The sequence below is a fragment of the Chaetodon auriga genome, chromosome 3 (genome assembly GCF_051107435.1).
Source record: "Chaetodon auriga isolate fChaAug3 chromosome 3, fChaAug3.hap1, whole genome shotgun sequence".
Taxonomy (NCBI): Eukaryota; Metazoa; Chordata; class Actinopteri; order Chaetodontiformes; family Chaetodontidae; genus Chaetodon; species Chaetodon auriga.
Window position 1 is genome coordinate 6,297,828 of NC_135076.1, and position 16,290 is coordinate 6,314,117.

The following is a 16,290-nucleotide window of genomic DNA, read 5'->3' on the forward strand; positions in this document are numbered from 1 at the left end:
GGTCATTCAAATGAAAAATCACTCCTTGCACTAAAAAAAAAAAAAAAAAGGATGAGAACCACTGATATTGACATCTAAATAACATTCTCTCTTTTAAATTTGGCCCAGTTTTAACTGAGTTGTCTAGATGACCTGCAAATCCCCAAACTAGCACCTTGTGGGTTTATCAGGAAACACTGGGAGGTTTTGAGTCTTTGCTGCTCTCAGAGGCGTTAACTCTCTTCAAACTGATGATCCTTGGTGGACGGGCCTGAACATGTCTGAGGATGCTCACCATGTTCCTGGGATTTGACATGAGGAAGTGCTGAGCCACATGAGCTGGCAGCAGGTTGAACAGGATCCTCTTGTTGTCCAACTTCACCTTCTCCATGTCATCTCGTTCTTCCTCCGCCTGGACACCGACCACAATCACACAACACATGAATGGATAAGGAGAGATGAGTCCTGGCAGGGTGATGTGAATGCTGATCCAAAGTGAAACTGCTGCTCTACTGTCCAAACACAATGAAGCTTTACTGTGGCACAAAACTCAAAGGAAGCTGTAATTGCTTATCCTTATCACTAGAGGGAGATAATGATTTGCAAACAAGACAAATGCTCATGGTCATTCTTAAAATAGAAACATATACTGTCATGATCCGCACTGCATAGCACTGTGCAGGCAAACACACAAACATAGTGTTCAAACACACTGAAAAAAAATGTATTACATGAAGCTGTTGTAGCCAGTCTGAAAGTTTTTGTTTGAAAAATCTGCCAGTCCAGAATATTTCAACCAGTTTCCAGCAGAAACCAACATGTTTCAAGAAGTTCTTACCAACTAGAGTCTGTATCTTTTTTTTTTTTGTGAATAATATATGTTTAATTATTATTATTATTTTTTTAAATTATCTAAAATAAAGTGAGGTGATCATCCAAAACCAAAAAATACTGAGTAAATTAATACATTAAAAAAGTGAGTGAAAGAAACAAAAGATCAGTTCTTATATTTAATATTTCAGATTCTCATCCAGTGTAGGCCATCTGTGAGTACATACTCTGCTACACATATAACATTAATAATGACCAGCACATCAACCTTATGTAACCGGCTGAAGGGTCTTAACAGGAACATACATGCTGAAAAGTCAGCGTTTCAACTGTCTATAACATCCAAAATCACCACTAGAGCTCAACTGATACTGGATCCTAAGGCTGATACCAATATAGATGTTTCAGAAAAATGGAAAAAAAAAAAAAAAAAAAAGGATATACTGTATATTGGTCACTTGTGTGTGTGTCTATATCTTGAAACAACAAAGATACATAACACCTGCTTTTAGAAAATACTTGAAACTGGTTCAGCTGGAAATAGGCTGAATTTTTTTATTTATTTTTTATTTAAAAGGTACTTTTTCACTAAATGCATACAAGGAGTAATTTGAGATTTAGCATCTTGCTGAACAACACTTCACATAGACAAAAGAAGCAGGAGGTCAGTCCACCTTCTCTTTGATCAATGGCCAGCTTGCTGCACCAAAGCAACATACAATTTCCCCTAAACACAACAGGAGCAATTTGGGGTCAGTGTCTCGCTCAAAGGCACTTTAAGCTGTGAACAAGAGGAGCTCAGGATCAAACCAACAACCAAAAGCCAACCTGCCCTATGACTTGAGCTACTGCCATCCCCCAAATACTGTTTTACTTGATGACTCAGTTGTGGCAAAACCTGATAAGGTTTTCTGCACAAGAGTACTGCTGAACAAATACAATGTTTATGCATGCATGAGCAGTTATAGGTGTGCTACATATACAAACAGACATACCTGAGTAGCCCACAGATAGTCAAGCCGCAGCTTCAGGTCCAGCTGTCTTGAATGAAGCGCCAGAGCTCCAGAAAACAGCAAGACTGCCAACACAGGATCATACCCCCGAGTGTGGAGGAATCCTCCCCTGAAGGACAAACACAAACAAAATGGGTTGATTGGTTGTTTATATTTATCAACTTTGTTGAAATGGCAAATATAGAAATCCCCTAAAGGCAAATAAAAGACAAAGAAATGACAAGAAATATCAATTAAAGCTTACACTGGACCATAAATACACGTCTTTTCCATGTTAAACTATACATCACATGCAGCTCAGTCTCACCCCACAGCTTGGCGATAGCCACTTGTCTCCATGACAACAGTGTAGGTGACAGAGAGGAGGAGGAGCAGGAGGATCTTGGGGAGCGAGGAGACTCGCAGGTAGGGGACAAGAGTAAGGGTGCCGGCCACGCAGGACAACAGGGCATACGCCATGTTGGGACAAGCTCTGTCCACTCCTGTGCTGTTGGCGTCTATAGGGACGTCCTCCATTGAGTCACTGGAGTTCATCCCAGCTATCCCCCAAGGAACACATCCCACCTGGAGGAAAGAAAACGAAGCACAAACAACCAGTAATATATGAGCAGGCTTTTGGACAGAGTTGGACACTAGTTATGATGATTCAGTAAACATGTAAGATATATCGTATTTATGTTCTGCTGGATGTGTCTTAACTGACCAGGCTGCTTAACAATCCAAAAAAAAAAAATAACATAATGGGTCAATTCATTAGCTTTGTTGGTAAATGGACTTCAACCAGGCTAGCTTCCCAGTTTCCAGTCCTTATGCTGGTTAAGCTAATTGCATCCTGTTCAGTAGGTTCATATTAATGGACAAGTGCTTGTTTACAAGAAATTGATTAAACATATGTCCTAAAACTACTGTTTTAAGATATGAAATGTAATAGTTTGGCTTTCAATCTGAAAAATCTGCATCAAGTGTTGAGTTTCAATCAAAGTTAGGGTGTGACACGCTAAACTAAGATAATGAGCATCGTAAACATTAGGCTTAAGCCTGCTGCCATTATCACTGTGAGCATTAAGGATGAATCCAAATCCGAATACGTTATTCAGGAAAGCAAAAATAATGCAGTGGAAAGAGATATTTCTTCTACCCAAAGCTGCCCATTATTATCGGGGGGGGGGGGGGGGGGCAGGGACTTTGACGGATCCTCCAGCAGTGACTTCTACATTACTGCGAACTTCTACCTTCAGTGTGAGGTCTTTCTGCTGACTCTGACAACTTCTGTCACAGCTGTGACTGCAGAGCCTCATTCAGCTCTAAATGTTTGCAGTGGGACAGAGAGGCTGAGAGGACTGGTTATAACATGAACTGAGAATGGTCAAGCCAAGCAGTTAAACCAAGAGCACAAGGCTCAGAGAATGATGTTCTGATAGGTGAGCACATCCACTACAAAACAGTGTAAAAACTGTGCCTCTCTTTAACATGTGCTTTATGTTGTTTATACATCTCTGTGTTGTCTGCTTCGGTGATGTTGCTGTTAAACTGGCAGTTATTTAATTTCTGAAGCCTAATTCTACTTATTGCATAGCTCTTATTATCTATTGTTGGTCATTTCAGTTTAATTGTCTGAGTTTTGTCCTCTTTTCTTGATTGTAGTGAGGCTGAACAGAGGAAAGCCATTGTATTATGTTTTATATATAATCAGTGATATGCACAGGCCACAAAATCTGAATGGAATTTATAGTTTGTTTGGACATCAGGTCTCGGTGACATGATGTTGTTCCACTGGTGTTGTTGGATTGAAATTTCATGCAATCGCAGCCCTTCATATTACTCAAGTACAATATTGTAGGACTGTTTCCATCTCGGCATGTGTCCCCAGTGAACTGCACTAATGTTACAACATCAAGACACATCAACGCAGCACCATTGGAATTTCAGATTACTCCCTTCCACTAAAGAATATTTTATCTTTAATGCAAATAGTTTCTATTTCCAATGCAAAACAGACTCTTGATATATGAACCATAGTCATTCAGTTTGTTCAATGTCCCCCAGATAAAGGGATGGGTGGTGGTGGAGTTCAGACAGTTCATTAAATGTTTTTTAATTAAAAAGACAAACAAAAAAGAGCGAGAAAGTTGAAAAGTACAGTATGAGAAGGTGAAAATATATTTCATAATTACATATTTGTCAATCTTAAATCAGTTTGATGCTTTGAAGTTGAAGTTTCTGTTATTTAAGATTGAATCTTTTCAGCCTTTTTGACAACTGTTTTCACAAAACAGGCAGTTTTAAGACATCTCTTCAGACTCTGGGTCATCTTTGATATTTCTAGACTTGATTGACTTAAAAACACACACAATTATCAGATTAACCGGTAATTAAAGTGATCAAAGGCTGTAGCTAGCAGTGCCATCCCTTCACTAAATCTCTGTTGCTACACCTTTGCTTTATTGTATTTTACACCTACAGTAGTCACGCACCCACACAGACACACACATCAGAGCCTGACCGAGTTCTGGGGCCGATGCTGACACCAACCAATTTGCGTTGAAAATATTTTAATGAGTGTTTTCCACTTGAACAATAAATGTTTTATTCTTCTGAGACTCTGCAGCACCATCTGCTCAGCTGTGATTCGTTACTCTGCCAACTAATGTACTGCAGAGACTTGCTAACTGAAGTCTGCTGGATCAACATGAAATGATGACACTGTTTCTAATTCCAGTGCTTTCTTCTGCATTATGTACTATATTGTTTCATTATTATTTTCATACAGGCCTTGAAGCCATTGTACGACGATATCTATATTTCACTTCCCTTTATGTATCATTTATATGCAACTAATAAATTCTTTGTAACACATTAGAATTTGTTTGCATGCACAGACATTCCAGTTTTAGTGTTACCCAGGTTTTTATCATATTGAGGATATAATGTTTATATGAAACATAGAGAAACCTGATTATTCATATTCGCATATACATGATTGTAATAGATTTCTGATTATCTGCAATGGTGCAGGCATTAGGATGGACCTACACTCTTTGACTCTGCTGCATTGTTATTCTGCTATTTGGTTTCTCCATCTGATCATCAGTAAAGGATTACAATGAGTGATTATACAATCTATACTTCTCATTACTTCCAGACTTTTACTGTTTTTCAGTATGAGGTTAATTTAACATAATTTATGATAATACATGATACTGAGTAACTACTGCTGCGTGTAATTCAAATTGAAGATGCAATTGGGGTGTCCTGGTTGTTAAGGGGTTAAGTGCAAGAGCATGAACCTCACTTTCTTGTTCTCTACAGTTAGCTCTGTGCACATGGACAGATCACAATCACAACCTTGGATAAATGTAAACAGTAGTTTTTATCGCATGGTGCATTTTAGCTAACGTAAGCAGGTTTGTCCTGACTGGAACAGGGCTTGTCCGGGTTACTCCAGAAACCTAATCATAACTTGAGTAATATTGTGCATGTGAATGAAACTGTGAGCACATATAGTATAAGACATTTTATGTGTTTATTGCAGGAGAATCGATTTTACTTTTTATGATGTTGAGTCAAGGTTGTCTCAGCTTGGACTTGAAAATTTTAATAGAAATCCTGAATTACAATCCGGAGGTGAGAGCTTTCAAAGTCTTGACTCAACTTTTCTGGAACTTTCGATCGCACCTGGTCGACATGGTCTTCCTCATAGAACGCTATCTGTCATCACATTCATCCATCACATGCTGACAATCCATGTTGTGGTACATAATATGGTATACACTTAATGGTAATATTATATTTAATGTATTTGGTGATATATAATATAAACATAATAACAACTGCACAAACCACACCAACTGAGAAAGACCCTGAGATGTGGTTGAAAGCCAAGAGACACACTCACACACACATACACAGCCCTACATAATGTGTGTGTGTGTGTGTGTGTGTGTGTGTGTGTGTGTGTGTGCGTGTGTGTGTGTATATACATATATATGTATATATGTGTGTGTATATATATATATATACACACACAGACACACACATATATATGTATATGTGTGTGTATGTATGTATGTGTATGTATATATACTGTATATACACACACACACACATATATATACATATATATATACATATATATGTGTGTGTGTGTGTGTGTGTGTGTGTGTGTGTGTGTCTAAATAAAACTACAGGAGGTTGGGTTTTTAAAGACACTCTTACCACACAGGCCTGGGTAACAGAGTAGGTGAGCAGAACGAGGAAGACACACAGCACTGTTCGGATCTGGATGGTGAGGCAGCCCGGTTGGCACTAAAACCAGTGGAAAGAGGAGGGGAGGTGGGGGAGAGGTTGGAAAATAGAACAAGTCGGTAAATGAAGCACCTGTTTATCCATCTCAATGGCATTTTGAACACATCATTAGCCAGGAGTGGAAATGCAATGAGTGCATTTTGTGGTGTGGCTCATTACGTGCAGGCCCATTAGAGGAGCCGCTTAAAGGATATCATGACAGTTCAATGTAGCATGATACCACAGTGTCATATAGAGGGTGTGAACGTGATGCCAGAGCAAATAGAAGTGGTCAGAGTCACTCCAACCTGTCTGGCAAGAATGTACCAGCATCTGCAGTCGTGCATTTACAGGAAAATAAATTACATCAAAAACTGCGCTGTGAAAGAACCAAAGAATCCTGCACACTGTCGATCACTTGTCCTCAGTATTGACAACATGTTGGTCCTCAGACCTTCATCAGATAAAATTAGTTTAAGCAAACAGTGGCAGAACCATGTGTAAACAAAGGCTGCCAGAGTTTATGATCCAACACAGCTGTCTAAAAGACTTTCTGAAGTGCAAGAACTTTGTAGTAATGGCTATTTAAAACTGTGCTAGAAGGGTATATAGCTGTTGTTCATTGACTGCACAAACAAGCTCAGAAGACACAGTGCCAGGCACACGTTTTTACTGGCAGGCTGAAAAGAAAAGCATGTGAAGTGATGCTTTCCAATAAAATCTGTACTGTAATGTTAACTAAATATATAGAGACAGTCTCAAGCTTGGATACAGTAATGCGGCAAACACCAGAGGTGGGAGTGAGTCACAAGCACAAGTCACAAGTCTTAACCGTCAAGTCTCAAGCAAGTCCAAAGTTACTGTGGTGAGAATCAAGTCAATATAAACAATAAAGTATGGAAGCTTTACATTATATTTGTATGGTAGGTCAGTCAATTTATAGGAGTTACGCCATCACTAAAAGACTCCTTTTCAGATTTGATCTACAGGCACAATCAACACACATCATTTACTCAGTGACATCATAAATGAACCTGTGCCGAAGTGTTTGTCACAGACGTACATTTATCAACTGGCCAGGCCACACAGTTTCCCATTTTCATCCATTCTGGATGGCCTGAAGCCACAGATCGCTTCCTTTACTGTCCTTCGCTCTTTGGGGAAGCGAAGAAAGTCATAAACCGTTCCTTTAATTTATTCAACATGCAAAATGTAATGCAGCAGCTTTCAACCATGGTGCTAATAGTTTTTCAGTTTAGCAGTTAGCACTGTTGCTTCACTAGAGGTGTGCCAGGCTTTCATCTGGGTGTTCTGGTTTCCCTGATGTTTCTACATGTACGTTAGGTCAATTCTCCTTACTTAGAGAGTTACGGAACAGGTTAAATGCAGAGATCTGCCCAAAAGATTGACAACACCTTAATCAATAATGAAAATTAATGTTAGTTGAAGCTCTATGGTGTATAGTCTTATGTCGACATCCACTATTTTTGCATTGTAGTGCATCATACAGGTCACTGTCAATCCCCATGGCATCTTCTTTGTCAATATATTCAGTTGCTTTCTTCCAATATTGCAGCTCTAACCATTCAGAGCAGCCACCTGATGCTCTGTTTTGCCACTCTTTGCCGCTGTGTCAAAGAAGGGTCGTATCATGTGAAAAGGTGAACCTCTGTTCATACCCTCTATGCAGAGGAGTCAAGAGTCTGAGCAGAATCCTGTAGGAGGAAGTCTGGGAGTCCTACCTGAACACTCGTGAGATGCAGATACATGACACAGGCCACGTGGAAACACACACACAGCACCAGCAGCAGCAGCACCAGCATCCCCCTGAGAGACGAGAGGAGTGACAAGAGTGAGAAGGGCTTCCCCAGTTTTCCACTGACTGCAGTGAAAACACCTTCCTCTTTAATTGTCTCACAACACCCTGGCAAGATCGATCCAATTACGTTACACATGGAAGAGTGTGTGTGAGTGTGTGTGTGTGTGTGTGTGTACGTACTGTGGGATCATTAGCAAATAGATAAGGCCAAACAGAGCAGCGAGGATCAGAGAGAGAACCACCGCACTGATGAAATGGTCGTCATACACCTGGTGATACTAAGAAGGGACGAAACAGAAAGAAAATGTCAATGTGAGAGGCATTCCCTCTTGTTTTTAATGCTACATTGTGCACAGTAATTCTGTGTTGAAATCGGCAGGAGGAGAGCTCATTAGCTGTTAGCTGTTAGCAGCCAGTGAGCATCCTGAGTCCTGCGGTGTTTCAGCTGAGTACAGTTTGGAGGTAAAAGTACTTCAAAATCTCAAGCACAACAGGACGGGGATACCATGTTAGAGAATGTATAGTGTGAGTCTTTACATCCTTTTGCGGTCTGTAACATCCTTATTGCCTTGCTAAAGCTTTACCTCTCTTTATTTTTTGTTCAATTTTGCACAAACTATGCAAGCTTGTGTGTTTGGTGTTTAACACTGTTTAGGTGTTTCCAGGCTTGTTGGGATGTATTCCTTGCGTGTCCTTACAGTCTGACATGCCCAGAATACCTCCAAAGATGCCCAATCAATCTGAAATGGCACCTTCTGCTCTGTAGAGTCAGCAGCGCACTCTACCATCTTCTTTCTTATCCGAGCCCCTCACGCTCTCCCTCAGGGTGAGCTTAGACATTCCACAAAGGAAGTTCATTTCACCTGCTTGCATCTATGATCATATCCGTCTGCTTGGTACCCAAAGCTCCTGAAACACAGGGGATATCTAGAGTGTAGGTGGAGCATCACTTTTGGTCTCAGCCTCGAGCATAACCCACCTGAGGGAGCTGATTCCACCTGCTGTTCTCACGCTCCATCTTAGCCCTGAACAAAACCGAGAGATACTGCATGCCTTCTACTGGGGCAGCACACAACCAAAAGGACAGAAGGAAAAGAACTCTCTAATCCTGAATCACATGTCATCATCTCACATTAATTGATCATAAAGGTAAGAAAAGATGTGCAGTCATTTTGTCATGAACTTAAGCTCTTGGCAAGTTGCATGTTGGCCCTGTAGTTGAAAAAGATAAAACTGAAGATTAAAAATTAACATCAACCATGAATGCTTTTGTTTAATTTATTCATTTCATGGCAATCAATCCATCCATTGGTTGGTGTTGTGCCAACAGACCAACCATCCGGCTACTAATTGGACATCCTGGGGCTGTGTGCAGAGAAAATGAGAAATGATGAAGTCTGCAGGACCAAGCTATGCTGTGCTGAAGCCTACTTCACATGGCAATCAGTTTTAATGTTGTAGTTCCAACCTCACACCATGGCATTTTTTTTTATTTCTGCATGAGATAAAAGCTTTTTTGGAGCAACTGACATTTCTAGAGATCTGATGTGAAGTTATATATAAACTTCTGGAACAACAGCTCTGTCCTGAACTCAAGCGCCCTATGAAATATATCTTTTTACTGTAGCTGTGTGGGAGTAAACTCTTTATACCAATTTGTGTCCTCAATTTTTTGTTGGTGGCATTTAAAGTATGTAAAGTAAAATGATCAACAATTAGCAAGCTTTTACTGTGTACAGGGTTTTAATTCTTCTGCTACTAGTTTGGGTGTCTAGATTGCACACAGACAAAGACACAGACACAGATAACTGACACGAACACACACACACACACACACACACACACACACACACACTGTTCCTGTCCCTGTCCCTGTTCTGTTTCTCCTTTATGACTCTACCCACGCACACATAGGAGAAAGATATCACGTGTGGTGCTCCGACGTTCCCAAATCATTATCTGCACCCGCTCCTGAGAGGGTGGGTGGATTCCTCATACACACACACACACACACACACACATCATAGACAACAGGCGTGGGAGAGAGGGAAAAAGGGGAGAGAGAGAGTTAGACTGTGCAGGGTGTGTATGTGAGAGAATAAGATAGGTGGGGGTGGGGGTGCAGTCACGAAGCATTGTACCTTATGCGTAATGATGAAAGTATATATTTGTTACATTTTGTATCCTCCTGTAACTCTGCAGATGTTCAGTGTGTGTGTGTGCGCGCATGTGTGTGTGTCCTCACCCTACGCTCCCTGTCTCTGCTCCTGTAGAACAGGGTGATGTAGTTGAGGTCTGATGTCCCAGACTCGGTCTGCCGTGCTTCAATGAGCCGCCCGATGTAGCGGTTGACTCGTGTTCCTGGCGAGTGCTGCACGGCAGTGGCTGAGAAGGACGTCCGATTCCTCAGCTTCTCTGACGCAGTCCGCAGGGCTCTCCGCTGTCAGACACCAAAGAGACAACACAATCAGTCTCTGCAGAGGCCAGCCTGTCTGACACCTCAATAGTTGTGCTACAGCATACCAATGCAGAGTTTTCTAAGTTCACGGTGAGATTTGGTTATAAGTTTACAAGCATCAGTGGAAACAAGATGAAAAAGTCTACATGCTGGTCTGGTCCTGTGAGGTTGCAACGCTTGTTATAAAGCACAAAACAAAACTGTTTGATGAAATATGGACAGATAACTTTACACCTCATTACCGCCAGTGGGGTAGAAAAAAGTTTTGTTGAGGGTTGTTAGCTAAAGTGTCAGATAAATAAGGTTTAACAAAATCAGGACTGAAGCGCTTTATGTAAGATCTGCAGGCAAACATGTGCATACAGTGCATGTACAGTGCACAGAAAATATATGAAGAATCAACCTTTTTCACTGAAGACATTCAGACACAGCAAGAAAAGCACAGGTGGAAATAATAAAATGACTGATAGCTAATTGCTGGATACAATAAGGTACAAAACTGAATGAGCATTATATTACATTATGAAGGAGAAAGTCTGATAAAAAAAAATAAAAAAATAAAAAAAAAATTTGAAATGCAAGAAAATAAAATCCTGTTTTAAATGGCAGAAGAGTCTATTTGTTGTCAGGAGAATTGTATGGGTGTTGTGGCTGAGAAGGGACTGCAGACAAAACCATGAGATACAGTCATTAACACATCTTGGCTGGAAGAGCCAACACAATACGATTTTCAGTTTGATTTGATAGCAGAGCCAAGTATGTGGATTATGGCGTCTATTCTTACATCTGCACAGCTGTTTAACAGCAGCTTTCTACACAAACTGTAGATGGTAAATGCAGGTCCGGGAAATTTCAAACACGTAAACTGCTGTAATTAAGTTAGGGTATTAGTGCATGGACAACTTCCTGTGGCTGGAAGGGGATACAAACTCCCAAATAGTAGATAAATTATAATACAATTATAATATAATCTATACATTAGCAATTAGGATGTTTGGCTTACTATGCTGGCATCAGCATCTTAGGCTTCCAACACTGCTTACAGACCCCTTCGCACCACAGCATGTGAGTTTATTTCACATTGCTTATTCTCACCATAAGTTGCTTTTTGAATAAGCTGTCCTTCGTCAGCCTCAGGCGCTTTTAGACTGAGCCAAGTGTTAAAACATTAGCAAATCAACATGCCTAGCAGTTACAGTTAATTAGCACATACTGAATATTAAAATGCTGACTTTTTGCATGTAAAATGTAAAACTCAGAGTTCGTGTTCGTAGTTATCACATTAAGGTTAGTACTAAAGTCGCTATCAGTAAGTAACATTTAGCAATGTTAGCTTGCTACCATGCTAAAATTAGCCCATTTGACATGGACATAGGTAGAATATTATACTAAGTAGGGTAACATGCTAACGCTATCTAAAACTACAAGTAGAGCTCACAGGACTTTAGTCAGAAATTTTATAGCTATCTCATCATGAACTTAAATGTTTTGACCTGTAGATGGTGAAGTGAACAAATGTTTCAGTAAGAAATGGCCATCTGATGATATGAAGTTTATAAGTACCTGCTAGCTGCTGGTTAATCTAACACTAATGCCACATCATACTGAAGTTTCAGGCAGCAGTTAATCAGAAAATATAACGTAGGCAGATTCCACTGTGGTGTGAATGTTATTGTGTGTTTTACAGTAATTGCTTTTCGGGTTTGATGAAGTTTTCATTGGTCCTCTGAGTGCATCCTGGGGAGATGCTTTCCATGAGGCTCAGTTGTCATGATGCCACAAACTAGGGAAACAAGGCCCAAGTTGAAAATAACCAGAATCATCATTGCAATAAACTATACAATTAGATTTTTTCTAAAAACGTCATTAGTTATTAGTTGCTTTATATGTCATAAAACAAGCACATACTGTAGGTATAACTAGAGGATTTGCCACTTCTCAGTATCTTAAATAGTAGTCTTTGAATTTATGCCTGCATCTACAAAAAGAAAATTAAAAACAGCCACTCTGTCACTTAATCATTCAGTCTTACTGGAAGTTACACACAGAGATCATAATATAATTCTGCTCCTACGCTACGCTACATTTATTTTACCAAGCAATTTAATCTCATTTTCATCTTTTAAGTCCAAATGTTTCTCGTAAAAATGCCAGTGGGGTGAGACAACTCCAATTGTTCCTGGTGCAGTTTCCCGTGTTGGAGGAATTTTGTAGAATGTAGTGTCTCATTGTCTTGAAACAAGACCGACTAGATTGCCACACTAGTGTCAAGACAACAATGCTTTTAGACACATCCTGAAACAAGCTCATTTGTACTATGGACACAATAAAGAATTGCACCTCACTGGCTGTTTTTGTTTTTTCAGTGTAATCCTATAAAGGCTTTTTTCATTCATTATACAAAATAAAAAATGTATTCAAAACCCCTGCAAGGAACTGAATATACAATGTATGGACAAAGGATTTTGGAGATTCTTTCAAGAAATTTAAGCTCCTATTCAGGAGCTGTTCAATTGAACTTTGTCACGGATTGGTTGTCACACAGCTGTACAGTTTTGCCTCCCATGGTTTATTTGGACTGACACTTTCTATATCCATACCTCTATACCATGAGTACCTACATTCACTAGAGAGTGGCAGTACTGACTACTATAATTTGCGGTGTCATAATTCCATTATAAAATTCCACTGTGTCACAATGCTAGGATTTTGGCTACTTGGATAATCATGTAACAATGTGGCTAATGCTATTAGAGGAGATGATACCAGGCTGTGGGTGATTACCAGCAGTCATAATGCAACCTCATCAGAATCATGAAGTACTAATGCCTGGCCAAGCTCACACAGTCAGGCGGATTACAGCTAGCAGGCTATTTGTGACAGCCAGACCCAGTGATGCCACAACACCAATCATCAATCACCTAACACCAACAGACCAACCTCGGAACAAAGCGGCAGCACTGTGACTGACTCACTCCTGCGTCATAGTGGGTTTTAAAGCAAATATACTCACAAAGGTAACAAGGAACACATGAACAAGATCAAATCGATGTTATACACACACCCACAGCAACATGTATGATATCCACAGATGCACACACCCACTCAGCCAGCATTAGAACAGCGAGTTCACGTCAACTGTGCTCAGAATGTCAGTTCCAGTACTTTTCAACAAGTAGTTGCAATGCACTATACTGTAGTACTTGTGATGCTGCAAAATCTAGAAATCCAGATTACTCTGTGTGTGTGTGTGTGTGTGTGTGTGTGTGTGTGTGTGTGTGTGTGTGTGTGTGTGTGTGTGTGTGTGTAGCAGATTAGAATTCCAAGCAGGATTTCACTCCATCAGAAATGGACATAAAAACCCATTAAAAGGATTTTTTCTTACTACGTAATGCAGAAATATTCATACTTATTCTATAGTGGTACACACATGCATGCAACCATAAAAAAGTGACGTATTTCACAAGTTTACAAACCTTGTCGTCATCCTCACAGGTCATGACGTTGGAGAAGGGGATCTCAGCCTTGAACATCTTCCTACAGTGCATCAGCTGCACCAGCAGGTAGCACACTGTCTTAAACTTCATCCTCTTGGCTGGTTTGATGTCTGACAGAATGAGACCTGGGAAGATCTGGAAATGAGGACAAAATTTATCAGATGAACAGGGAAGAAAGACAGAGCTAGAAGCTACTTAGGGGTACAGACAACACTTAGTGGTTTGATTTTGCTACAGATAATAATCTCCTTTCATACAGTAAATGTAACAGATCAGTCAATCCTCTGAACCTCACAAATAAACAGTTCTTCATTCAAGGCTGAGAGCTAGAACTAGGCTGTGTTTTGAGATCATTTCCACTCTGAAACAGCCTCCTACACATTCAGAGTACGAGTACCTCCTTTAAGCATTTAAACCTCAAAATAAAACAGCTATTTTCCAACTTGCTTTGACCTATAATCTTGCAGTTTATCTTTGTGGAAATTCTGCTCCAGCTCTCAGTCTTTATGGAAATAAAGTCAACATTAGCGTGAGATCATGCAGCACCTCCAGTAAGAATATTAACATGCATGCCAGTGGCTGCAGGAGGTTAAAAAGCTGATGTATGGCACGCAGCATTTAGCATATCACAAGCTAATGTTTTGTATGTTGTGGATGTTTAGCATGTTGTCACAATTGTACATGCTAACATACTAAGTATTTTACATATTTATTTAAGATTTGATAACATACACAGACAAAAATAGACCTATACCTAATACAGTTGACGTGTGAGACCAACGGTAAATAAATATATAAAAAGGGGGTAGTTTAAGCTAGTCAGAAAACGCATAAAACACACACACTGAAAAACATATTAGCAAAAGACACATCAGTTAGTATTAGCATTGAACAGTCTCTTCAGCTTTAAAGTGTTCAAATATTAATGTTTGGCATCATGTATGGCATGTTCACATGTGTAGGCCTGTCTGTAGCATGGTAACATGCTCTGTTGGCATTCACTTCAAACTACAGCTGAAGCTGATAGGAATTCAGTAATTTGTTATAGAGCTACTTTGTGAACTATTGAGTGGGGCAAGTGGAACTTTTGCTATTTTTATGGTGCTAAATGAGATTAATTTCCATTCCCTGAAGCCTTCCTGACAATTCGATGTATGCAATTCTGTTCTAAACAGACTTCAAAGCTTCTAAAATTAAACTCATTTCCAACCTCTTTTTACCAACAACCTGATTGTTCTTTATTATTCTGCAAACCCAAATCCATTTTCTTTAATAATAAACCTGAGAGAAATTTGCAGTATCCAGTCAAGGATGAGTGGAAAAGGACAATCCCTCAGAAAACTCTGGAGAATTGTCTCATTCATGCAAATAAAGAAGGCTTGAGTGGGATTTTTACTGTAAACTGTGAGTGTGCAGCGTTAGAAAACCTAGATATATCGTGTGTGTGTGTGTGTGTGTGTGTGTGTGTGTGTGTGTGTGTGCATGCTCACACAAATGCTGTGCGTGAGCTTTTAGCTGTGGATTTAAAATGTTACGAGTAGACGCACACACTCAGCTCTGGTTCACATGTACAGTTGGTTTGAGATAGTGATACTAGCTATGTGTATGCCAGCTTAACACATGGCCTGCCTCCCTCTCCGCAGCAGAGGATTAACTACTGTAGCACTGATAGATGTGTCGCTTCTCAAGTTGTACACTGACGAGAGAAAATGCAAAAAAAAAAAGGGAAATGATTCCGCCATACTTTGCGTCTGTGTGATGGCACGATAAAATATGTCTCTATGTGATGTTTCTGGAGGAAGGCATGTCTCTCGTGGCCGAAGCCGGGTTCCACCTCGTAGTCTCCATTCAGACACTCCAGGGTGGTCCTTGTGATGTGCACCTTGCTGAGAGAACAAGCAGAGCAGAGGATGCAAGGCAGTTAGTGATAAAAGTCTGGCGCTAAGGTCTCAAATCATTATCCACCTCATTATTTTTATCGGCCTAAGAGCCCCTCGGCTTGCTCAGACTTCTTCACAGCAAAGAAATTCTAATGCTAAGGACTCACTTAATCTGGTAACAAGTTCTAAAATCTTATTACTTCTCTTGAAACAAGACCAAATTGAGCCAAAGAGGTGACCTCATTTCACTGCTTTTTAAATGCAAATCAGCTTGTTACTGTATATGAGTTTTCTTGAATGAAGTGACATCAATTTAACACTAGTGCTCAGCCTTATTTTAAGCTGCTGCTTCTACCCTTTTTAGAAAATCTACATATCTGCATCAAAGCAAAATCATTTAATCCCAGTCATTTTTTAAGACCAAATATGAGATTATGTGACTTCTTATAGGATAACATTATATTTTATCCTTTTACCATCCTTTTACTATTATTCACAAATTACATCAAAAGATTGACACCAACAATCA

General features: G+C 39.9%; 1 protein-coding gene across 1 annotated transcript in view; it reads right to left on the reverse strand.

Annotated features, from left to right (window-relative positions):
* adcy1a (adenylate cyclase 1a) overlaps nt 1–16,290 on the reverse strand; it is a 46,507-nt gene that overhangs the window by 10,187 nt on the left and 20,030 nt on the right. Inside the window, exons 7-15 of the mRNA XM_076726948.1 lie at nt 15,626–15,767; nt 13,861–14,016; nt 10,172–10,366; nt 8,107–8,204; nt 7,850–7,934; nt 6,039–6,128; nt 2,131–2,387; nt 1,806–1,932; nt 275–391 (exon numbers count right to left, since the gene is read on the reverse strand). Of these exons, the coding sequence (XP_076583063.1) occupies nt 275–391; nt 1,806–1,932; nt 2,131–2,387; nt 6,039–6,128; nt 7,850–7,934; nt 8,107–8,204; nt 10,172–10,366; nt 13,861–14,016; nt 15,626–15,767 (1,267 nt within the window). The remainder of the gene's footprint in view (nt 1–274; nt 392–1,805; nt 1,933–2,130; nt 2,388–6,038; nt 6,129–7,849; nt 7,935–8,106; nt 8,205–10,171; nt 10,367–13,860; nt 14,017–15,625; nt 15,768–16,290) is intronic.